The sequence below is a fragment of the Sceloporus occidentalis genome, unplaced genomic scaffold (assembly GCF_023333645.1).
Source record: "Sceloporus occidentalis isolate IW3139 unplaced genomic scaffold, rSceOcc1.0.p SCAF_2, whole genome shotgun sequence".
NCBI lineage: Eukaryota > Metazoa > Chordata > Lepidosauria > Squamata > Phrynosomatidae > Sceloporus > Sceloporus occidentalis.
Window position 1 is genome coordinate 253,156,742 of NW_028316982.1, and position 25,746 is coordinate 253,182,487.

The 25,746-nt window shown below is 41.4% G+C and overlaps 2 protein-coding genes across 4 annotated transcripts in view; both read right to left on the minus strand.

Moving 5' to 3' along the window:
- Positions 1–531: 531 nt before the first annotated feature.
- LOC149320000 (uncharacterized) lies at positions 532–4,360 on the minus strand. The gene is made up of 3 exons (XM_089508472.1): positions 4,108–4,360; positions 1,254–1,903; positions 532–1,152 (listed from the first exon to the last, which is right to left on the minus strand). Exons 1-3 carry the CDS (start codon positions 4,358–4,360, stop codon positions 532–534), a joined length of 1,524 nt encoding a protein of 507 aa, XP_089364598.1.
- Positions 4,361–10,851: 6,491 nt separating this feature from the next.
- LOC149320001 (cytoplasmic dynein 2 heavy chain 1-like) overlaps positions 10,852–25,746 on the minus strand; it is a 261,670-nt gene continuing 246,775 nt past the window's right edge. For all 3 annotated transcript variants that reach the window (XM_089512748.1, XM_089512747.1, XM_089512749.1), the window contains exons 86-89: positions 24,104–24,213; positions 22,593–22,674; positions 16,973–17,089; positions 10,852–13,978 (exon numbers count right to left, since the gene is read on the minus strand). In XM_089512748.1, coding sequence (XP_089368874.1) covers positions 13,820–13,978; positions 16,973–17,089; positions 22,593–22,674; positions 24,104–24,213 — 468 coding nt within the window. In that variant the 3' untranslated portion in view covers positions 10,852–13,819. The remainder of the gene's footprint in view (positions 13,979–16,972; positions 17,090–22,592; positions 22,675–24,103; positions 24,214–25,746) is intronic.

A 25,746-nucleotide genomic window follows, 5' to 3' on the forward strand; every position in this document is an offset into this window, starting at 1 on the left:
CCACAAATCTGCTAATGTCCGACTCATGAAATTAGACCCTTGGTCGGTCAAAATCTCCCTCGGGAAACTTACTCTGGAGAAAAGCTTGACTAATTCTTGCGCAATCCGAGATGCATGAATAGTCCTCAGTGGTATTGCTTCTGGATATCGGGTAGCACAATCCACTATTACCAATAAGTAACGGTACCCGCCGGCTGCCTGTTTCAAAGGACCCACAATATCCAAGGAAATTCTTGAAAACGGTTCTTCTATTATGGGTAAGGGAACTAATCTTCCCCCAGGTGCTCCCTTCCCTTGAAATCGCTGGCACTGCGGACACGACTGGCAAAAAGCCTTTATGTCCGCAAAGATCCCAGGCCAATAGAACCTTTGCAATACCCTCTGCATGGTTTTATCTATGCCCAGGTGCCCAGCCATAGGTATCTCATGGGCTAACCTCATCACCTCCGCCCTTAAGGCTTGCGGGACCACTAGCTGGTCTTCTGGGTCAGAGGGCCCTGTTTCGGGAGGAAGGCAATACAGCAGGTCGTTTCATAACTCAAAACGGGGTCGGGGCCCTTCATTCCCCGGCTCTTGTGCCCTCCTAAGGGCTTCCGTTAGTGACAGGTCGTCTTGCTGCCAGGCCGCCACCTGAGCTCTCCCCACCCCCGCTATGTCTACTACGACAGCCCCGGTAGTTTCTCCCATCAAACTCTCCGCCTCCCTCAACAACGCCCACCAACTCGGCCAATCTCGACCTAGTAACACCTCTCTAGTCAAGGTTGGTACCACCCCTACCTTTAAGAGCCTTTTTTCTCCTTCCACTTCCACCCAAGCCCTTACCGCCCGGTACTCTTTTAAGTCCCCATGAATACATCTAACTTTTACACGGTGTGAGTCGTGGACCCCCATAATTTCCCTGACCAACGTTTGATTTGACCCGGAGTCTACCAGAGCCTCTACCTCCTTCCCATTCACCTTTATCCTTAACGTCCTTCCCTTCTTGAGATCTCTCCTTACCTGAGTGGCTTCCCAAGTGTCACCCCACGAACACTCCATCACGGGGCAGTCGCGGCGAATATGACCTTCCATGCCACAGGTATAGCAAATTATTGCTTTGCGTGGGCCTTCCTGGTTGAGGGGCTCTCCCCCTGCTTTCGCCCCCGCATCTGGCTTTACGGCTCCAGGCTCCTCTTTGGGTCAGTGGGGACCCGGTCCTTCTCTCCCTCCAAACCGTCCTAATCCACCACTACTCTTCCCCCTCTCAGGGGCACTCCCTCAATCCCTTTCCTGGGCCGAGTTGTCTCTGATTCTTCGGCTGCAGCAAACGCCTCCATTAGGGAAACCGCCCGTTCCAGATCCTTTGGGTGGTGGCAGCGAACCCAGTTCCTGGCTTGAGGAGGCAAGCTCAGCACAAACTGTTCCACCATCACGGCCTCTGCCACTTCTAGGGACGAACGTTCCATGGGTTTCAGCCACCTTAAGGCACTAGCTCTAATTTTCTGGCCCAGAGTCCTCGGGTGCATCTCTGGCTTCCACTTAAGCTCCCGAAGCCACAAGCGGTATGTGTCCTCCGAAATATTTAGGGTCTGGAGGATTGTAGCCTTGACTTTGGGATAGTCCTGTGCCTCTTCCGTGGACAAAGTATCTACAGCCTCTTGCGCCGGTCCGGTGAGGCAAGGAGTAAGTATCAAGGCCCACTGCTCGCGGGGCCACTGAGCCGCGGTAGCCACCCGCTCAAAGGTGTTCAGGAAAGCCTCTACGTCATCCTGAGGCCCCATCTTCATTAGTTTCAATGGGTTCAGGCCGACCGTCCAGGTCAAGCCCCTTTCCTCTCCCTCTGCGGTGCGGGGAGTCCTCCATAAGTTCGTCAACTGTGTCACAAGCTGCGACTGGGCGTTCTGTTGCGCCGCGCACACCTGCTCTAGAACCCGAGTCTATTGCGCTGAAACATGCTGGAGCATGAGTTGCTGCTGCTCAGCAAACCAAGCAAACAATTGCTCTTGAGTCGGCCTTGACCCCGCCCTAGGGGCGGTGCCCGCATTCTCCACCAATGTGGGCGGGGCCGGCGCAGCAGGTTGCATGGTGGGAGAAAAATGAGTGGAACTCCTTTCCACGTGGGAAACAAACTTTCCTCCAGTACTGAATTGCAGCAACAATAACGCCTTTATTGGCAACAAACAAGGTAACAACCCAACAGTCAAAGAAAAGAAGTGTCTCTAAGTGCCCTTTTTAGCAAGTCGCCTGAGGCAAGTCTCCACGGGTCTCTTCGTCCTGGTCCTGGGCGTACTCCCCGCCTCGCCTTCCACCCGCGTGTTTCTCCAAGGCTTCTCTATCTGCCTTTTCCCAATCTTGGGGTCTTGGGCCTTGTTCCCAGGCTCCTCCCTTCGGGTCCCACCATTCACCCTCGAGACTCCCTTGGTCCCGTCAACGCCAGTCACCTTCCCCTGGGTCGGTAAAGTCTCCTTCTACTCGAGGGTCGACCAGCCTAACAGTCTCATGTGGGCCTGGCCTCCGAGGGCTGGCTTTACCTACCAGAGAGACAGGCCTTCCCACTCTCTGGGGACTTTGAATTACCTTTCCTCCTCTTAACTCAACCGCCTCACCGCGTCCCCCTCTTCCGCGCCTTCTCCCTCTCTCCGCGCAAGCTGTCTCCTCCTTCCTTATATTCTCTGGACGGCCCGCCCTCTGCTCCTCTGGCTCCTCCTCCTGGGATTCTTTCCTCATTTCTTCCACCTGGTCCTCCTTAGCCCTCCCAACTCTCCCAGTCTCTACTTCCACCTTACTACACAAGGTGAGGAAATAGAGTCTGATAAGTAAGGAGGGGCCAGGTCATGGAGGGCTTTAAACATCAACAGCAGGAGCTTATATTGAATGCGGAAAGGGAGGGGGAGCCAGTGAAGGGATGCCAACACAGGAGAGATGTGGTCAGAGCGGTGGGCGGATGTGATAATGTGTGCAGCTGAATGCTGGATAGAAATTAAAGGACAGAGGTGAGAAAGAGGAAGCCCAGCCAGGAGGATGTTACAGTAATCAAGTCGTGAGACCACTAGGGCATGGACCAGGATCTTGGCAGTAGAGGCAGAGAGATATGGTCAGATTTTGGCAATATTGTATAAGAAGAATCTACAAGCCTTGGCTGTGGTCTGGATCTGAGGGATACACGACAGAGAAGAATCAAAGATAAAACCGAGACTGCATCTCTAAAAGGCTCAAAAATTGTTTCCTTATGCAAGGCTCCCTTGAGCTGGTTGTTTCACATGGGCATGTGGTTAATTTTGACTGAAAAAGGTCATTGAAACGTGTGGAACTGCAGTTCTTTTTGTGGTGCAGGAAACTATCCTTTTTTTCCATTTTATTTCTGCCTGTGGTACCGCATTATCTGTTAAAGAAGCATTGTCCAGGAACACATCTAATTCATTAACTGTGTTTTATCTGTAATAAGAATTTTTTAATATCTCCATCTATTCTTTTTTAAGAAATGCCATAGCAGTTGTTACAATGATAAGCACATAAAACACATGTCTTTAGTGATAATTCAGGTGCTGACAAGCTAACCCTGCAGCTATGCCCACCTTTCACCAAGACAGAAATAGGTATTAATTTCCATATAGCCCTTTCCAACACAATTGTGTGATTATGATAGTTTTCAATTGTATTGTAATCTGCTGCCAAACCTCTTGTGAGCTACTTTAATAAGATCAATATTTAATGATATTCACTCTGAGAGACTCCATCGCTGATACATTAATATTGTAGGGGATTACTATGTTGTATGGCTTTTTTATAGTTTCATGAAAACCCTCCCCACAAAGAGCAGACTGAGGGGCTCTTAATGGATACCAAATAATGTAGAACACACACACACACACACACACATGCGTCATGCTTCCTCCTATCTGTAGCAATGTAAAACTGTTAACAGAGATGCCACATTAAAGACTGCACAATACAGCATTTAAAACGCGTCAGGTAAAATTTGTTGCACACCATGTTCTTCATGCCTGAGTGGATCATGTGGTTAAAAACTACTAGCATTAACAAATTGCTTTATCATACGCTGCATTGCCTCAGATTTTATGCTCTGTTAACTAAACTAAAGATTAGAGCATTTGCCGGCATTAATACCAGCTGAAGCAACTGGCACACTTTGATGCAATGTTATCTTCCCAGCACTCTCTGAAGAGACAAGGGCATTGGCATTCGCATGGTAGGCCAAGGCTATAAGTAGAAGCCCAGCATTGGCTGGCCGTGGCTCCCTAGGTGTCAGGAAAAAGGCTTTTTTGCTTCCAGACTCTTCCACCTGGAAAAGAAGGGCAGACTTGGGAACTTCTGCCTGCAGTACAAAACATCTGCCATTGCACCTTCTTCTACATGTCATCCCTACATGTCATAGCTACTAGGAGGGGGGAAAAGGAAGACAGTGCTCCCAATACAGAATTCTGCCCCTCCATTAAATTTTCCTGCAGCCCCCAAATTTCTAGCATTGCAGTAACCTGAAATCTCAGTCAAGCATCTAAATATATCATTTAGACAACCATGTGACACATAGCTTGATTACATTGATGAAGGAATAGAGGGAATACTTATCAAGTTGGCAGATGACATCAAATTAGGAGGGGTAGCTAATACCCCAGAGGACAGGATGAAACTGCAAAATGATCTTAATAGATTAGAAAGCTGGATCAGAACATTTTTTATAAGGGACACCATTTTGCTATGTCATTAAATTTAATGGGACTTGAGCATACATGGATTTTGTTATCCACGGGGGATCTTGGAACCAAACCCCAGCGTATAACAAGGGTCCACTGTATAGTGTCTAGATTGAGGGAAGTAATCATGCGGCTCTTTTCTGCCTTGGTCAGGCCTCACCCAGACCATGTTCTGGGCACCACAATTCAAAAGAAATGTTGAGAAGCTGGAACATGTCTAGAGGAGAGTGACCAAAATGGTGAAGGGTCTGGAAGCCATGCTCTATGAGGAGAAACTTGGGGAGCTGGGTATTTTTAACCTGGAGAAGAGAAGATTAAGAGGTGATATGATAGCCCTATGTAAATATTTGTAGGTGTATGGGGAATGGTTGTTTTCTGCTGTCCCAGAGAATAGGACCTGGAGCAATGGGTTCAAACTGGAGGAAAAGAGATTCCGTTGCAACATTAGGAAGAACTTTCTGAGGATAAGAGCTGTTTGATGATGGATTAGGCTCCTTCAGAGTGTGGTGGAGTCTCCTTCTTTGGAGGTTTTTAAATAGGCTGGATTGTCATCTGTTGGGAGTGGTTTGATTGTGAGTTCTTGCATAGCAGGAGGTTGGACTGGATGGCCCTTGTGGTCTCTTCCAACTCTATGATTCTATTATCCTGTCTGGAGTTCTGTAATTCATTCTATGTGGGGCTGACTTTAGGAACTTCAATGGGTCCAAAATGCTGTGGCTAGAATGCTGAGGCCAGTTATGGGAACCATGTAATGTCTTTAAAAAAAAAGCTTTAGTGGTTACCGGTTTGTTTCCTGGCACAAATCAAATTGCTGGTCATGACCCATAAAATTCCTGGGAATTGCCTGCTTTCGCCCTGCCAGCTCCAGTTGACTGTAGGTGTGCTACCTTGAGAGCTTGCCAGCCTTAAACAAAACATGAAAACAATCCACAATACTTGGTTGGTGCCTAAAACCCAGCTCTGTACAAGAACAATCTGTTCTTTGCAAGGACCTGCTTGCTTTGGAAAAAAAAATCATTTCATTAGGAGAACTATATTAATGGGGATATGAGTAAAAGAGGTGATAAACATTAAAGGTAATTTGATTTCAAAGCTACATAGAGAGAAAGGAAAATATAACCCAGCCAAATTATGTGTGATTCCAACTTCATTTGAAATTCCAGACTGATAAGCCAGCTCTGTGTGTGTGTTGTTGTAAGGCTTTGATGAGAACTTAGCACACAAGAGACAGCTGGGCTGACAATATACAAGCGTGCTGAAGTTTAAGTATGCCCAGACTGACAGAGTTAATCAAAACCTCTGCTCATCTGCTAGCTCTTTATGCAGTCACCAAAGCCCAACAGAGACGTCTCAGGCTCAATGATCAAGGCATCAATGCAAGCAGATTAGCCTGTAGCAATTTTTGGAGCCACCAAAACATCCCAAACAATCAGCCTCCAATGGGAATAGTGCATCCAGCATGTCTGGTGCCAAGTCAGCTTGTACCTTCAAACACTGTTAGCATTCCCAGATTGCAAGAAATGGGCTTGTTCAATTCCTCATTGCTGTTGTTGTGTGCCTTCAAGTTGTTTCTGATTTATGCAGCCCTAAGGCAAACCTATCACAGAGTTCTTGGCAAAATTTGTTCTGAGGTTGGCTTTGCCTTCGAGGCTGAGAGAGTATGACTAGCCCAATTTCATCTAAGGGATTTCCATGACTGAGTGGGGATTCAGACCCTGGTTTCTAGAGTGATAGTCCAGTGCTCAAAATACTACACCATGCTGGGTTCTACAAACTTCATTATGCTTCTAAATGCTTCCTTTTGTAAATATATGCCTGTTTTGTTGCCTGAGGCAGAATATGGAGTATCCATCCACAAGAGCCAGCTTGGTTTAGTGTTTGCACATTGGACTATGACTCTGGAGAACATGGTTCAAAGCCATGCTCAAGCCATGGAAATTCATTAGCATTTGCCCTCTTAGCTGCCGCATCAGACTGCTGGCTCATGAATTCAGAGACATAGCTGTGTTGGTCTGGAAAATTAATATGCAAAAGGATCTTGTAGCACCTATGCCAAAATTGTTGTAGCATAAGCTTCTGTAGACTAGGTCTACTTCCTCAGATGTATGGAGTGAACTGCTGCCCAACAAGGACTTTTATTATCAGGCTGTATGAATAGCCACAGAAATGCAAAGCTTGTGAACTGTGGTCATTGAGAGACAAAGGCAGGAGAAAACATGTTGTCTAAGGCCAGGCTGGGCGGATGACCATATGAATGGTGGAGGGAGTTTGGGAATGTGATGTGTGCAGCCTGGAAACCAGAAAGGAGATGTGATAAACTGCGCAAGAACATCCTCATGAGACTGGGGTGTTAACCGGTATTATATGTGTAGTGTGCCAGGAAGCAATTGCCTCTGTTCAACCCACTGTTGATGGGTTGGAGTCTGTGGATATGCTCCAATTCAGCTGGTTGTCTTTCCAATCTTCCTTTTTAGGTTGTTGTTAATAGACTGCTGTTCTGAGGTCAGAGATGGAATATCCAGGAAGTATTCTGCATCGGGCTTTTGTGTATTCCCATTCCTAATATCTGATTTATGCCCGTTTATCCTCCAGCAGAGACTGGCCTGTTTGCCCAATCTGTGCTGAAGGGCATTGTTGACATAGGATGACATACCATTTATAGATTGATCTGACAGTGTTTCCATCTATTCAGCATTTAATCAGCTTGCTAATCAAAATATAATGGAGAAACTTATCAAATGCTTTGTTGAAATCTAGCTAGATGGCATCCACAGCATTCTCATACTTTATTAAACTAGTGACCTCATTGACAAAAGATATAACACCAGTTTGTTCTTGACAAACCCATGCTGGCTCCTACTGATCACTGCATTGTTATCAAGATACTGGCAGAGAGACTCCTGTATAATCTGTTCTAATATTTTCCCTGGTATTGAGGTTAAGATGATTGGCCTGTAACTTTCTGGATTTTTTTTTTTTTTTTTTTTGTCTTTTTTGAAGTGAAGGACAATGTTTGCTCTTTTCCAGTCCTCTGGCATGCTGGCATGTCACATGTCTCCATGCTTTCTCAAAAATGATGGCAAATGGCTCAGAGAATACATCAGCAAGATCCTCTGGGATGCAGTTTGTCTGGCCCTGCAGACTTCTAGTAATTTCGGTTAGGGTTGCGAGATGCAGGCAGGTTTTATCATACGTAATTTGCTGCCGGGGCTGCTGAGCAGCTGCATCCCAGGTCCCTGCCACACTTCGGAGGCTGCTTTTCAAAGTTGGAAAGCTCCTACCTTCGAAAAGCAGCTGGGACCTGGAATGCAGCCGGGATGCAGCAGAACCAAATGACATACAATAATACCCTCCTGCATCCCGTTAGCGAGCAGTCGGGTTATTTGTCAATGTGTTAATCTCCTTTGTATGGCTGTGTATATACACATGTAATAAAGAAACTTACATGACACATTTTGTTCAATGTGTATTGACAAGTAACTGGCCACAAAACCAGAAATTAAACAGAGTAGTATAGAGAAAAGAATACTTCCCAATTGTTGATTGTCTTGTTTGGTACATAGCTGATTATACAGTTGAAGATGCTTATCTTCTGGCCCAACAGAAAAGAAAAGTACCCAGGGATATTCTGTAGTGGTGCTGTAGTCAGCCAACAAGTGGTGCTGTTTGCCAACAGTTTTTACAATTGTAAACTGTCATTCAATAATAATTCATTTTCAACAACTGGAAAGTATTCCCTTCTGTATACTACTCTGCTTAATTTCTATATGTAATACAGCTGTTTTACTAAAAGTTTTTCTAAACTTCAGTTCCTTGTTGATACACATTGAACAAAATGTGTTATGTAAGTTTCATTACTTGTGTATATAAACAGTCACACATAGTTCGATTGCATTATACCCCTGTTTTTGTGGTCAGGATGGCTGAACGCCTTGTTCTTTCCTCTACCTTTTGAAATAGGAAATTATCTGCAAGGCACATCAGGAATTTTTTGGAGAGCCTATGCTTAGCCAGTGTTTGTCTCCAGGCAGATATCAAGGTAATTGAAATCCCTCACAGCTGCCAATTCTTGTGTAGTTGAGACAATAAAACTTTAAAATTGATTAGAAGAATTTAAGAAGAAGAGCCCTCCCTTGAGTCCGTCTGCCTTGGTCCAGGCCTCAGAGGGAGAGAAGAATGCTGGACCTGATCCTCTCCCCCCTCACCATTCCCTTCTCCTTTTGTGTCATGTCTTTTAGATTGTAAGCCTGAGGGCAGGGAACCGTCTATTATCCCCTCTGTTGTAAGCCGCCCGGATTTCCAGTGATTGGGCGGCATATAAATAAATCCTATTATTATTATTATTATTATTATTATTATTATTATTATTATTATTATACAATAGGAGCCATAAAACAGAACAGCACATTATTAACAGCTCATCCCATTCAGGTTCTAAGAGCCTGGCAGCACAAGAATGTTTTTCACTTGATGATGGAATGAGAGCAAGGAGGGGACCATCCTGGGTCTACCTAGAAAGAGGTTTCCAAAAACTGGGAGCAACTACTGAGAAGACACTCCTCCTTATACCCATGAAACAAGCCAGATAAAGTGGTGGGACAGAGAAAAGAGCCTCTCCAGAAGATCTTAAGAGTTCTAATGGCTCATAAAAGGAGATGCACTAGGTAGTAACCCAAGAAGTCTTCCTTTGTGCAGTCATTTATGGATGCCATGGGATTGGTCAGGACAATGTGTGTTAATGCAAGGGCATGAGCAATTCATTTGAAGAGGGCTTCTATCCATATCCAAATTCAGATAAGTGGAAACATGTAGTATTGTTTGGAAAAGCTGTTGCTGGTGTAAGACAGAAAAGAAGGTTTCCATTAGTGAATTAATAGTTTGTCCTTTCAAGAAACTTATCTTATAGAAATGATGTACATACAAATGATATGTTCCATTTTCAAACTTTATAACACCCTGGTAAATAACAGTAGGGATGGTCTCGATCAGAACTTGGGAAAGGTCACTTTGGGGACTACAGCTCCTCAAATCTTCATGCCAGCAAGGCCAACTGAGGGTTTCTGGGGGTTGCAGACCCCAAAGAGTATTTTTTCCATGCTTTTCTTTTGATAGACCTCTCTTATCAAAGGTCTTTCAGCAAGGTTGATGTTGGGAGGGACCAGTTCATATTACCAGGGCCTGGAATCAAAAGTTGCAATTATAAACATTTTGCCAACTTTCTACGGCTAACTTTTTCCAGTGGATCATTTTGTAATGTATTACCCTGTAGGCTGAGACCATGTGGTGTTTTAAGAATTAAATCTGTGGATCCAGAAATTCATCCTTATATCCAAAGAACTTGAAAAAGATGGCAATTCAGTTACAAATACAGATAAATCAGAGAGGCTGTCACCCATCCATCCAAATGCATCTATTACTAAAAGCATTGGAGGAAGTAGACTGAAGTCTACGAAAGCTCATGCTACCAACTTCTTTCTTTCAGTTAGCCTCAAAAGTGCTACAAGATCTCTCTCTCTCTATCTGGATTCTTTTAGATTGGGGAAATGTGTCTGGAAGTTGCAGTATCTGTTGCTGTAGTTCCCAAGGTTTATATATATGTATTTGTGTGTGTAAAACAAGCAAACTACAGCAACAGATACTGCAACCTCCAGACACATTTCTCCAATCTTCAGGGATCCTTACATTGTTTGAGACAGTAAAGGGACTAAATAATTATATTAGAGAAAATTTAGCAACACCACTGGTACATAGGGAATTAAATATGCCTTTTTAACTTACACACATTTTGCTACTTCTTTCCTCAAAGCCTGGCATATATTTATGTTTTCCTGGTTGTTTTACTTTAGTGGGATAAAATGGCATATTTAAGACATGAAATAATATTTATGACATAGAAATAATGAGCATGTTAGTTTGTGGGTGACTTTGCATACATATCTAAAGGGCACATGGTTAGACTGGGGCTGTGGACTATGTTTTCAAATGCAGCAGCTATCTTTGTCCAGCAAAGTGTTGCAGACCCTTTTCCATGTGTTAGGTTTTTACAGAGGCCATTTGCAGCTATAGAATAATTGCTCACACGATGATGGCAATTTGGAGAAGGTCAACATATTTACCAGACACAGAGTGAAGTCAATGTAAAAACAACAGCCCCATGTGTTTATTACTTAGTAATCATGTGCACTCATTTTTTTAACCATCACAGGTGCTGGAACCACAGGCCAGGAGCCTTGTCACAGTGTAGAACAAAACAATATCGTTTAACATGAGCGAAAAGAGAAACATATGTCACGATAAATGCCCCGATTACTTCAAGCATCCACTGTGGGATGTCCAATTAGCTTGTGTCGTTTTTACATCCTAACCATCTGTTTTCACTAATGCGGCCCCAGGTGTGCACTTTTTGATTTGTAAGCCACGGGTCAGGGTTGTTTTGCCAAAGCCTGTGGCATCTGCTTCCAACTGAGCAAACAGCACTTAAGGGCTGTTCATAAGAATACAACTGTAATAAGTGCAAGATTTAGACCAGGCCAAACAGCAGTCTCAGTATTTGCATGTGGGGAGATTATTGTCTTCTAGGAAAAAGGCCAGCTAAACTAACCCATTCAAAGGTCTGTACAAAGGGTCAAGTTTTTCAGTCTTCAGCCTCACCTGTGTCTCTACCTGCCATACCCATGTTATCTGCTTGGTATTACTGTGTACTGCAGTGGTTCTCAAATAGTGGGGCAGGGAAGAGTGCTAGAGTTGCTTAAGGAGGAGCAAGACTTGGAAGATCTGATCCCCCCACTTCTATCTCTTCTCAAATTTTTTATGTCTAAAATTTACACATGCATTGAGTTAAATATTGAATTTATTTAAATAAAATGGTTATAATTTGAACAATGTTATTTCCTTGTTGTTGTGTGCCTTCAAGTTGTTTTTGACATATGGAGATCCTGACGTGAATCTATCATGGGGTTTTCTTGACAAGATTTGTTCAGAGGTGGTTTGTCATTTCCTTCCCCTGAGGCTGTGTGTGATTTGGCCAAGGTCACCCAATGGGTTTCATGGCCAAGCTGCAGATTAAATCTTGGTTTGTAGAGTCGTAACCACTATGCCCTTATAAAATGATAAAATATGAATATACATGAGTCTGCAAATGAATATACTGTATATCCATGAAATAAACAAAATATTTTTATTCATATACCATATCAAGTGGGGGTGGGTGGGTGAATGACATCTGCATGCAGTTGTAAAGGGGGGGGGGGGGGAGAGTGTGCCCCAAGGGTAAAAAGTCTGAGTGCCACTCATATACTGTGTATGGAACCAGCCTAAAGCTAGATGTTTATTTTGTTTTTTATAGCATAAATCTTTACTGTTTTTATTTTCTACATCTGTCTTAATGTTTTAATAATTAATATGGACAGCTGACCATGCTTTATCTAACTGCACCCAATGGCTGCTACATTTGGCTGGATGTTTCAACTTTTCTTCATGCACCTTTTGTTTTGTTTTGTTGAAGAGTGTTAGAGAACTGCCAAGGCCATTGCAGTTTATTTTAAAGTAACTGGGCTTTGCTACAAAGAAAGCAGCTGGCCACATACATCTTCTTCACCCTGCTGCAAACCATAGCAAAGTTTTCAGTGATGGCCTAGAACAAAGTGGACGTTACCAGAAGGAACACTGTGTGGGCAGGGATCCCAGACTTTTTTTTTAGGGTGGAGGGGGCTCAACATTGGCATGTAGGTTATTATTAATTTTGCAGGTACTTGCAAATGAAAGTCAGATTACTTGCCCCATCCATTATCATTCAAAATATGAAGACTCTTACAAGCATATGTGTATGCAGAGGTTCCTTTCCATGTATTCAGTATAGCTTACTCCCAGGTAAGGGTATGTAAACAGTTTTGAGGCAGCTTTTATTACAGCTAAGAAGGCTCAACAACAATCACTGCCTTAGTATTTCTAGGAGATTAATAATTTAGTACACTGCTGTCACAATGACTTCTTGAGCTAGACCAGGAGGTGAGGGAGAAGATGGGCCAAAACAGCTGCTACATCTGCACTCTTCTGGAGAAAAGATGTGCATAGGACAAAACTCCAAGTGTGGTTCTAGCATCTTCACAGCTTTCTTCCAATAAGCAGATTAGTTTCTGACTTTATATGCATATCCAATTTTAGAGCCTGGGGTCAGGGGGGGGGGGATACACCTTTCAAGAGGACTAAGCAAGCATATTCACGAGAGGACTAAAGAAGAAAGAGAAGAGTGAGCAAACACACCAGAGGGAGAGGTGGTTCCCCCTTGCAGTGCAGATGCAGGATGCTCACACTTCTATCCCACCCCTCAACATTTTTTTGTGTTGGGATTTCTTTTTGTTTCATTACAGCAGTGAATGTCGTCTTGGCTGAATTTTGCTGCAACAAAGAGATAGCTCTCTCTTCTTTCACTGTTTCCAGGGCCAGGCAGCCATTAGTACAAAAAACATTATTAAGAATCCTGTGTGGTCAGCACTGGATGACACCAAATCTAGTGGCACCACCTAAAACATGTTCTTTAAAAAAACAATGACAGCTCATAACAGGAGGAAAATATTTAAGTGGAGAAATAAAGAGGCTGCAAGAAATTCAAAGACTAAGCTAAAATAAAGGTTTACTATAGCATAGACCTGAAAATACAACATATTATAATCTGTATTGCGTTTAGTAAACCACATCTGGATGGCATTGCTAAAACACATAAATAAAGCTTTGGTCATAAATGAGTAATGCCAGTTGGAAGAATCCAGGAAACTTAAGTGGTGTGCAACCTTTATTCATTTTAATGGAAGATGCAAAAAATGAATGGAAACTGCACAGCACAAGGAATCTGCAGAGCAGTTGATATTCCACTGAAACCAACTAGAGCTATGCAAGGACACAAACTGTTTACTTCAGTTCTGCTGATGCAGAGAAATTCTAGTGGACTTTGTCCAGTATGTGTTGAGTCCATTGAAATCCAAAAATCCATATAAGAACTTAAGTACAGCTATTTATAATACCTGTGGATCTCTCAAATTCAAGTTTTAAATTATTTCCGCAAATACAGAAAGCTCTTCTCAGATACCAGAGGCTTGCAGCAAGGACATTCAGAACCAACATTTCTGTTATTGGTTTTTCAAAAATAAAGCAGCCCCACACTGGATCCACCGATCTTGGTTGCCCCCACATGGGACATCAATGTTTGTCACCACACAGTCCCTTTCAGCACTGGTGTAAACTGGCAGAGAGATGCACTCCTCAGGTGAATATGGCCCATAAGCATTCTGTTAAGATAAAAACAAACAAACCACCATTTAAATTTGAAGATATTTGAGCTTCAATTCTATACATGCTTACCTGAAAGTTAATCATGCTGAATTGAATGAGTTTTTCTGCTGAACACAGATGCAGAAAATTGTATGGAAAGACTGTTACTCTGTGACAAACACAACACTCTAAATGTACATGGTACATTTGGACACCAGAACAGCATCAGAAAAAAAGTTAGTGGGATCCAGACTTAATCATATTTAGGACCCATTTACAGTATGGCTTGTATGGATTCAACCCAGTAAACTATTAAAGAGTCAAGAAATGAATGAAAAGCTTTTTCTTAATCTTAAAATACTGATACCAAATTATGATGCTAATCAAAATGTCAAGATGATTCGTAGACCATCTAATACACTGTCTTATTCATTATTGCAGAATGTCTGGCATGAATCCAGAACTCACACACAAATCCGCAATCCTGAAAACAACATTGAACTTCATAATAAAAGAACAGCATGATCTTATATGTATACACGCACAAGTAAATATGAAGGAATTAAACCTAGGATTGGTGTTAGAGAAGAACAGATTGATTATCTATAACTATGGTTCTCTGAGTGGTAATCTGTGAACTCACACAAATTGGCTATCTGCCCCTGCACACTGCATGTTTCAGAATCTTCTAAATCTATTATGCAAGTGTTTTGGCAGTACCACCACCCACTCTCCTCATGCCTAATAGACCAAAGCAGCAGCCAAGGATCTAAGGATAGGCAGGACATGACGATGGGAGGATGGGTAGGACTGTGTGATTTCACAGATGAAGAAGAACAGCTACAAGTAAGCCTACTGTTCTTTGTGGTCTGTGTAACACACAAATGGGAAACCATAGCAAGCTACACAGGAATCTGTGATGGCAAGTCCTGATCACAATGTGGAAATATGCAACCTTCAAATCCAGTATGATAAATCTATCACTCTCCTGCATCAAGGAAAGGATAGCGTTAATAGTAACCATTCTGGAATGTCTAGGTTCAATTTAGAAATTGATGCAAACCACCTTTTTCGACACGATGACGAAGAACCCTCAATGCAATTGGGTGAGAGGCACAGGCTTTATGGCCCCTTTGAGGAGCAAGTTGGTCACTTCCTCTTTCAGCGTGGGTGAAGAGGCAGTCATACCACTTGCAGATGGTGCCCTCCTGAATTCTACTGCATAGCTTCTTTTGATAATATTGAGGAACCATGAATCTGAGGTGATAGAGGCTCAAGCATGATGGAACCCGCTGAGCCTGTCACCAAAAAATGGAGTGGTGACTGAAATTATAGTAGCAGAGGCAAGGTTGACAATGAGTGATCATTCTGAAAAAAACGAGACACTACTTATTCAAGCCTTGGTGTCTTTCCTTATACTGGGCAGGTTTGCACCAAGTAGCAGAAGAGGTTTTCTGAGATGTATTGTATATGACTGAAGAGGGGCCAGTTTCTGTATACAATCTATAGAAGGACTGTAAGTACATCTATATCCTAGATAAAATCTTTGAAACCATGAATGAGAAACTTGGCATTGTGATTGAAAACCAAACTTGTTAGTTGCAGACCTTATTTTATATGGTCTATATAACTTGATCATCAATTACAGAATTAAACATCAAATGGGAAATCTTCTATTGTCACCCATGTTTGCTGAGACAAACCTGATGACCTTAAGCAGCATGACTGCACTGTGCCCGCCCCTACCAGGGCTTTGTTACTAGTCAGCCACATGATGAGCTACAGTGATTTGTTGAATGATTTGTTGTGTGTCATATGGGGGAAACTTGTTGTTACTGTTCACACATTTGCAAACAAACCAACAAATAAAAAATAGCAATAGCAAGTGCATTTCTAAACCGCTTGTCAGTGCCCTTAACCACTCCCTAAGCTATTTACAATGAGTAAGCTAATTGCCCCTAACAAGCTGGGTACTCATTTTAGTGACCTCAAAAGGATGCAAGCCTCAGTCAAGCTTGAGGCACCTCTAGTGGTGATATGCCTGTCAGCCCTACAAGGGCCCCCTGGAAGATACTGATAACAAACTTGATATTGATAACAAACTCCAGGCAAGCACAACTGAGGTGCAAAAGACACAAGGATGGGCCTAATTGAAATTGCAATAATGAGGAAAAAATGAGTAACAACTTAACAAAATAAATGAAAAAGAAGACTTTTGTAGCAACAAAGATAAATCCACTAGACAAAGTTGGAGCCTACTTCAGGAGTGGTATAGTGTCATTAGGGGGGATGGGCACTCTCTAGGAAAGTCAAGGCAAACACAAGTGCATATGCATGATACCAAGAGAGCACAAAGAAAACCACTCTGAACTAAACCATTAATATAATGCACAAAGAACCATTTTTCATATAAAATTTTCACACATAACTGTGAAGTGCCTCTAAACATGTGCCAAAACTGTTAACAGAAGACCAAAGCTGAAAAGAATTCTCATGCACATTTTTATCAATATAAACATTATATTTAAATTATATGCAATAGGAGATGCAACTCCATCAAAACAACTGTCATCATCACCATCATCACCATTGCTATCAATATCAGTGCAAACAAATAATAAAATTCTGAGGGCCATTTCAGCTGTTTTATCCACTTAAAAAGGTTTTACAAATAAAAGCCATGATAGTAGAGCAATGGACAGATGGAAGGGCTGCTTTCTCCTTTCCCCTCCAGCTTGCTGTCAGCTCAAAATCACCCTTAAACCCTGAGGAGAAGATATAGGTTTTTCAAGTCTTTCTGCATAGGCTTTAAAAATCAACTGGGGGTGGTTGAGAAGTGTAGCTTTAGAGAAAATGAAAATTCACTTTGAAGCTTTGACGAATAAGGTTATTAAACTGCAAGGAATCTGGCCTCTTTTTAAAAAGCAGGTCAGATACCATACTGAAAAACTATTATAGCAAAGGAAGCCAATTATAAGACTTGAAGTATAGGGCCCTTAATAATAAAATACCTGTGGAATCCAGGCCATGTAACAAGGGAGCACTGATGACACACTGGGAGAGTCATGCTGGTTTTCTGAAAGTCGATTTCCATCAAAACTACAGCCTTCCAGTTGAAGGCCACTGATCTGTCATGGAAACACATAAAATATTCAAATATGTGTTGGGGACTGAAATGTGAGCAGTGATTGAATTTTATGTTAGCATAGGGGGAAAGAGTTGTCAAGATGGCTCAAGCAAAAAACATAAGGGGAGAAGAATAGAGTAGAAAGTATATGATTTTTAAAGAGTATTTTTTACAGTAAAGAATAATATCTGTTTGTGTCAGCATTTGTGTCAGTGGCAGGTGCCAGAGCATTAGAGCAGGGGTAGGCAACCCTTTTGAGCCGGGGGCCGGGTTGCTGTCCCTCAGACAACTGGGGGGCCGAAACCAAAAAATAAATAATTAAATATTTTTTTTAAAAAAATTAATTAAATAAATAAACCGGGTCAAATGTAGGACAAAATTTTCAAATGGAGGGCACTTTTTAAATAAAAAATGGAGGACACGCGAAAAAAATTGCTGATTTTTTAAAAAAATGTTAAGATAAATGCATGTTTCTGAGGCTTCTTTAGACAATTGCCCCACCATGCCCCTCGCGCAAGATGCCAAAGGCCCCGGCGGCAATCGGCGGCAGGACCGGGCTGGGGCCGGTCCCAAGGCCTCGATGGGCCGCATCCGGCCCGCGGGCCGCAGGTTGCCTACCCCTGCATTAGAGTAATGGAAATAAGAGAAGCAAAGCCAAACAAACATTTATTAACAAGGTCCAAGAAACAGGAAAAAACAAATCCCAGAATAGGCTTGGCTTCCTGTTGAGAGGTTTGACATTAGCTTTCAAAGAACAGACTGAATTACTGCATGTTTTCTGCAAGTCACTGAAGTGTTTCCCTCTCCACCACATGTAAAAATAATGCACAAGAGGAATGAATAAAAGAATTCTTAGCTGTTTTTCTATTTTCTATTTTTTTAAAACAAATGCCTACAAGATCTGCTGTTCAGTTTTATTTGTACTACTGTACTGGAACAACAAATCTGTCAATGTGGGAGATGTGTTTTGACAGCTTGATTTTTAGTAACTGATCATTAAAGGAATACATATACATGCTTTATTGCTACTTTTTGTGGAAATTAAATGCCACTGGGTTTAATGATAAAACTAATTATGCCAATCCCAATCCCACTTCCTTCAGACCTATATTTCTGAACCAGGCATTATAGTAAACTTACATTAATATGCTTTTCAAGAACATGGCAGGTAATGAACCATCTGCTATCTTTCGGGGAAGGCTCTTTGGAGTTCTACTGCTGTTTTGGGCAATTTCTAAAGCATTTGCCCTGGGGCAGAGATCAACTTATTGTCTTCTCCTATCATTGAGGAAAAGCAACACAGCTTCTGGGAGATGCCAACACAGAATGGTAGAACCTTGCTGATGTCAGCTAAAAAATTATATCTATTTATCCTTGCCTCAAGGGTGACTAGAGTGACTAGACAGATAGAGGATGGAATAAGGGAGGTTGGGCTCCCTCTTCAATTTCTCTCTCTTACAACAATGTATTTCTATGATTAGTATTGGAGCTCAGAATGCTATTATGGTACCACTGAAGAAATGAACTACTTGCTCATAGAATAATGTTGGAAGAGACCACAAGAGCCATCCAGTCCAACCCTCTGCCATACATGAATAGACCATGAAAGCACTCCTGACAGATGGCTGCCCAGCCTGTTTAAAAACCTCCAAAGGAGGAGACTCCACCACTCTCTGAGGCAGCAAATTCCAAAGTTGAATAGCTCGTATTGTCTGGAAGTTCTTTCTAATGTTGATGTGGCATCTCTTTTTCTGTAGTTTTAATGAGTGAATAAAAAATAAAAATAATTTTAAAAAACCCTCCAAAGAAGCATACTCTACTACACTCCAAGGCATCGTATTCCATTGTTAAACAGCTCTTACTGTCAGCAAGTTCTTCCTAATGTGTAGCTAGAATCTCTTTTCCTGTAGTGTGAATCCATTGGTCCTAGTCTCTGGAGCATCAGAAAACAAGCTTGGTCCATCCCCAATATGATATCCCTTCAAATATTTACACATGGCTATCGCGTCATTACTTAACCTTCGCTTCTCCAGGCTAAACAAACCCAGCTCCCTAAGCCGCCCATCATAGTGCACAATATCCAGACCTTTCACCATTTTGGTTACTCTCCTCTGGACATGCTCCAGCTTCTCAACATCCTCCTTGAATTGTGGTGTTTAGAACTGGAGACAATATTCTAGATAAGGTCTGACCAAAGCAGAATAGAGTGGTACTACTACTTCCCTTGATCTAGACACTATACTCCTATTGATGAAGCCTAGAATCATATTGGCTTTTTTTAGCTGCTGCATTACACTGTTGACTCATGTTCAGCTTGTGGCCTACTATGACTCTTAGATGCCTTTTGCATATATTGTTGTCAACCCAGGTGTTATTCATCCTATTTCTGAGCTTGCTGTACACCTTCAAGTTGTTTTTGACTTATGGAGACCCTAAGGGAAACCTATCATGGGGTTTTCTTGGCAAGATTTGTTCAGAGACGGCTTGCTATTGACCTTCTCTGAGAGTGAGAGAATGTGACTTGCAAAATGTCATCCAATGGGATTCTCTGGCTGAGTAGGGATTCATATCCTGGTCTCCAGGTCCTAGTCCAATACCCAAATCATTACACCAAGCTGGACAACAGTTGTAACTTAAGTGGACATGCAATTTTTAAGCTTGCTATTAGATAAAGCTAATCATGGATATCAACCTTCATCCCACTTCAGACAGATCTGTGAGTTGATATATTACAAAAAAAACCTTCACTTGAGAGGCAGTATGATAGCCATCTTCAAAATATCTCAAAGTCTATCATGGGGGAGATAGAACAAAAGTGTAGTGTCTGAGCCAAGGGAATCAAATTACTTGAAAAGATATCCCAAGGAAAAACGTTGTGATAGTGAAAATTATTGGATAGTGAAACTACTTCAGAAGGTGGCGGACTGTCCTGTATTAGTTGTTTTTAAACAGGGGCTGGATGGTCAGCTGTCAAGGATGCTTTTGCTCTGGCTTCCTGCATTAACATTAGTATCTACAATTCTCTATTGTGCTACCCTATTGGTGGAATGCCCTCCTCTTACAGATCCAGTTGGCACTGATATTGGCATAATTCTAGTTTCAACTTAAATCATGACTTTCAATTAAAGGTTTTAAGACCTAAATTATTTCTTACAAAACATACATGATGTGATGTTAAATTGTTTTTAACTTCTTAGCTGTTTTTAACTTGCTTAATGTTTTTAATTCTGTTTAAAGTAATTGTATCAGTTTAAATTTTAAATTGTGTTAATTGTTAAACTGATTTTAATTGTACACTGCCTTGAAGACCTCATGATACAGGTCAGAATACAAATATTTTAATGAACAAATAAATATAATTCTTTGATTTTATATTTAATTCAGTTCATGTCTTCCCCAATTAGAAGTATTTCTACCACCCCTGTAGTTCCTTCCAAAGCTCAGTGGCAATTCTGGCAGAACTGTATGGTGCAGGAGAGTGCTACAGTGATCTGCACCATAAAGCCCTACAACACTGCAGGGTACCCTCTTCCTTTTCTGAAGGAACAAGCACAGTAAGCATTGTACCAACTTTTTTCTGAACCCTACACTCAATTTTAGAATGCCTTGCTTATTTGTCTTTCAGGAGTTTGTTTTTATTCAAGCCACCATGATTTGGGCAGCATTCATGGTGGATAGAGCAGAGGCAGTTGCTGCAAAATAATGGTTCAGGGTCCTCCCTTGTCCTGAGATGACTTCTCTGTACATTTTTAAAAGAAGGGGATGGCTGCTTTAAGACTCCTACTAAAATTGGGACAACAAATATCTAATATGTTTAGCTCATATTTTAATAAGCCTGTTACAGTGGAGTCAGAAGCAAAGTTTTGCTTTGCTACAAAAAGGCACTGTACCACTATTATGACTCAACAAACAAATGAAGCAAACGGCATACCAATCCTTAAGTTGCACAGATCCATGAAGTACAAGCAACACATATAATGGATGCCTATAAAACCTGGGAGCTATCTTACAATTTCCCTTCAATGTATTTTCTCTCATGTCTTTTATTATACATAAACTGAATTCACCATGCTGTCAAACTGTCCTTCCTCCCTGATTTCCCAGTGATTTTTAAAAGGAAAAAAAATGAAGCATGAATAGAAGATGACAATCCAGTCAGTGCCTTTCCATGCAAGCATGAGATTGTCAGATAAGGGTATCTGTACAAATAATTCCAAATGTCATTAAGCAAGATGTAATTATGTACAAATTGATTTTGAATCAAAAATTCATCATAGCCTTATGACAGGAAGTGCTCATCTAATCATGTCTTGATGTTATCTGCTGAATTAATCATCAATTTCAGTGATGGCACTCCTGGACCAAGCTGTAAACTTGGTGCAGTGTGCCTGATTAAATGGGCATCTGTACTCAAAACTGTCTCCTAGACATGATCCCAAAGTTTATTAGGTGACCTTTAAAGATACGCTAACAAAATCAAATCAGAAGTTTGAATAGCTGAAAAGAAAGTCGTAACTTTTGACAATCCTTGTCTCAGATTTGTAGTCAATATGTACAAATGAAAAGCACAAAAGTCAAGCTTAACCCCCACCACCACAAAACTGGTGTTGTTTTTAAAATCAGTCTGGTATAAATATCTTTCTGTTCTGCAGCGGTTCTATTAGCTGTAGAGGCACTATTTCTTTATTCTGAGTTTGATAGGCAACCTCAAGGCACCAGAGCCTCTACTACCCCTACTGTAGCCTTTCAGGGTCACACTATTGCTGGTTGTTCTGTCAGCACTGAAATTCAATGGAATGCATTACCACCCCTGTAGTTCCTTCCAAAGCTCAGTGGCAATTCTGGCAGATCTCTATGGTGCAGGAGAGTGCTACAGTGATCTGCACCATAAAGCCCTGCAGGGGCCCTGCAGGGTACCCTCTTCCTTTTCTGAAGGAACAAGCACAGTAAGCATTGTACCAACTTTTTTCTGAACCCTACACTCAACTTTAGAATGCCTTGCTTATTTGTCTTTCAGGAGTTTGTTTTTATTCAAGCCACCATGATTTGGGCAGTATTCATGGTGGATGGCGCAGAGGCAGTTGCTGCAAAATAATGGTTCAGGGTCCTCCCTTGTCCTGAGATGACTTCTCTGTACATTTTTAAAAGAAGGGGATGGCTGCTTTAAGGCTCCTACTATAATTGGGACAACAAATATCTAATATGTTTAGCTCATATTTTAATAATCCGTTACAACAAGGCCTTGTACCAACATTTTTCTGAAACCTGTGCTCAACTTTAGAATTTCTTGCTCGTTTGTCTTTCAGAAATGGTGCAAGACACTTTTATTCAAGCTGACTTCTGAATCGCATGGCAAGAAAGGGATATGTTAGGAAAATAACCACATTTTTACCCATCACATATTCTGGGAAGATGATCTGAGCAAACTGACAAATATTTAGAATGATTTGGGAATACAGAGAAAAGCTTCAGCAAGTAACATGAAATCTGAATGTGCACAGTACCTGAACCTGGAGTTTTGCTTCTCTTATCTTACCCCTCCAGGATGCTGTAAACTTCAGGCTATCTACTGAACAAGTCATCACTCTAGAAGATAGAATAACAATGGAAGTCTAAATATTGCATTCAAATAGAAAAAAATATGAATTTTCAATTATTAGACTCAGCTGTCAAGTAAGGAAATCAGATTTATTTATTTATTTATTTACAAAAGAGGAATAAGGAAAAAATGCAGCACGCCATAAAATAAAGCAATATTTTGGTAATGAAAATGATACCACAATATTGCAAACAATATTATTTCAGTTTTAATAAGAACATCACAGTGTTTTTTTTAAAATAAATTGTAATTCTGTTTTTATGAACATCTTTTTGATTGAATAATAGATGTACATGCCTTGGTTTAAGGCAACATTTTCCCACACAAAAACAATATTTTAACTTCTCACATTCTCCTCATAATGTTTCTTCTGGCATCACTCAAACCATTCTCCTAAAACGTATCTTCATGCTGTTCTCTGTTTTCCCCTGTCTCTAATGATTAGAAATACATGGATTTAACCAGAATTTTTTAGCAGAAACAGGGAGGGCTGGCTTATACTGTATGAAAGATACTACTTCCCAGTCAGGGAATTGTTGTCACAAATTCTATAATTGTAGACTCATAAGTGTTGGAAGAGACCACAAGGGCCAGCCAGCCCAACCCCTGCCATATAGGAATTCTCAATCAAAGCACTCCCAACAGATGGCTATCCAGCCTCTGTTTTAAAACCACCAAGGAAGGAGATTCCACTACTCTATGAGGAAGTGTCTTCCACTGTCAAACAGCCCTTATTGTCAGGAAGTTCTTCCTAATGTTGAGGTAGAATATCCTTTTCTGTAGTTTGAATCCATTGTTCCGGGTCCTATTATCTGGAGCCACAGAAAACAAGCTTACTCCCTCCTCAATATGACACCCTTTCAAATACGTAAACAGGGCTGTCATGTCACCTCTTAACCTTCTCTTCTCCAGGATGAACATACTCAGCTCAATAAGTCTCACTCATAAGGCATGGTTTCCAGACCTCTTCAGGACGCACACCAGCTTGTCAACATCATTTTTTAATGGTGGTGCCCAGAACTAGACACAGCATTCTAGGTGAGGCCTGACCAAAGCAGAACAGAGTGGGACTGTTACTTCCCTTGATCTAGACACTACCTTCCATAACCAAAAATTTGTTTCTGGTAGTCATGAAAATTCAGAATAAAACAGGTGGTTTGTTGGCCTCCTACACTGATTTTTATCTGGCCATTTTAATAGTTATTTTTAAACAGTTATAGTTTTTAAAACTATAAGGAAAACTATAAAGGCAGAAAGTTAATCATGTGCTCAAATAAAAAGGCCTTACTAAAATATAAGAAGAAAAGCGGGGCTTCCTCTTGGACAGTGAAAACAAGGCAAGCAGAAATCAACAAAAAGGAAGACATTGCTATTGAATGATATTGAGAGTTTCTTAAAATGGCTCAGTTCACATACCTTGCAGTTTCCTGTCGTAAGGCATTCAGAAATGTGTCTGGGTGGAAGAGTTCTGCAAGGTCCAGAGTATCACAGAGCAAGGTCTGCTTTTCTGCTTTACTTACCCAATTCTGCAAAGATAACAGTATTGCATATTAAGAGGGGCAATGAAGTAATGACCTGACTTTATTAACTGGGAGAACCATTCAGCTTGATGTATAGTCTTCAATGTTGAACAAGTTATGACTGCCACATTTAGACAGAATTTCTGTATTCATACACACACACACACACCTCCCTAAATTCCTGACCTTGGGGTAACTCAAATTCTAGGAAATGGCAGAAGGGAAGCGAATGACATTACAATTTAAGCCACTTTCCAAAAGAAATGGAAATATCCAAACTGGATTGCATTTTAATTCAAGTAAGCATAGCTGCCATATAAAATGCTATCAAACCTCCAAAATGGCCAATTTTATCCATTCAAATGTTGCTTTCTATGATAAATAGAAATTTCACATTTATAATGAAAATATAATGCAGTAGGCCCTTGGTACCCACTGAGATTTCCAGAACCCCCTATGAATACTAGCATCTGTGGATGCTCAAGTCCCATTAAATTCAATGGCATAGTAAAGTGGTGTCCTTCATATAAAATGGCAAAATAAAGGTTTGGTTTTTGGACTTTATATGTTTTTAAAATATCTTCAAGTCACAGAAGCTTGAATCCATTGATAAAGAATTCATGGATATGGAGGTCTGACTGTAAGATTGTAAGACAGAGTTAAAATAATCATGAAAACTGTGGGATGCCACTGCTAGGAACAGATATTTTCATTTCCATAGAAAGGCCCTGCATACTATCCCCACATGAAAAATAGATGCTTGAGAAATCAAGTACACATGTCAGTTTTAGGCAAGGGTTTTTACCCCTTAAAGAAAGCTCCAAGCAATGATTTTAAGAGGAAAATCTGTTGTCAGGATGAATAAGTATCAAACCCGGTGGCAAGGTCACCAGTATTTTAGTTACTCACATTCTAGCTGGAGATGCAGTAACCAAGGCGCGTTCCAGACATACGCAAAGTATGTACTAGGTACGTATTAGGGTTAGGGCGTCCGGCGTGGTCGTGACATGCTAATGGCGGCGGCCATGTAGAATGGGTGCCACCATTTTGTACGTACTAGGTACGTATTAGGGTTAGGGCGGCCTGGAAAGTGGTGGATTGGGGCCTCAGAGGCTGCCGCTATGGCAGCTGAGGCCCCAATCTGGCAGGGAAAGGGGCGAGTACAGGCCGCCCCAAAGGGGCAGTCTGTAAACCTCCCAAATAACTCTACAGTGATACTTCTTGTTGATATAACAGAACTTTTAAAAGTCTTCTATGGGACTAACAGAGGAATACTTGAATTTGTATCTTTCTTTGTTATTTCCATTAGCACTGATTGCTGGAAAACCTTCATCAAGAATGTTATTTAATTTCTTTAAAATAGCTCAGGTGTCCCACTTCTTCTTTAGAAAGGTAGAAAGAAAGATAACATACTGAAGGAATGCAGGAGTGATGAAAATGAATCTACATAACATGTAAGGTCTTTGAGGATCATCTGGAAATCAACTGCATGTCTACACAGATTATATTTTGTGGGAAGGAGGGTAGTCCAGTTTCATG

Excerpts from the sequence above, each read along its gene's own strand:
- LOC149320000 (XM_089508472.1), bottom strand. The coding sequence starts at position 4,360 with ATGACATGTAGAAGAAGGTGCAATGGCAGATGTTTTGTACTGCAGGCA. Across the intron at positions 1,904-4,107 it reads TGTGCCAGTTGCTTCAGCTG|AGCAGGTGTGCGCGGCGCAA; the intron begins GTATTAATGCCG and ends CTCGGGTTCTAG. Across the intron at positions 1,153-1,253 it reads CCAGGAAAGGGATTGAGGGA|CCAGATGCGGGGGCGAAAGC; the intron begins GTGCCCCTGAGA and ends GGAGCCGTAAAG.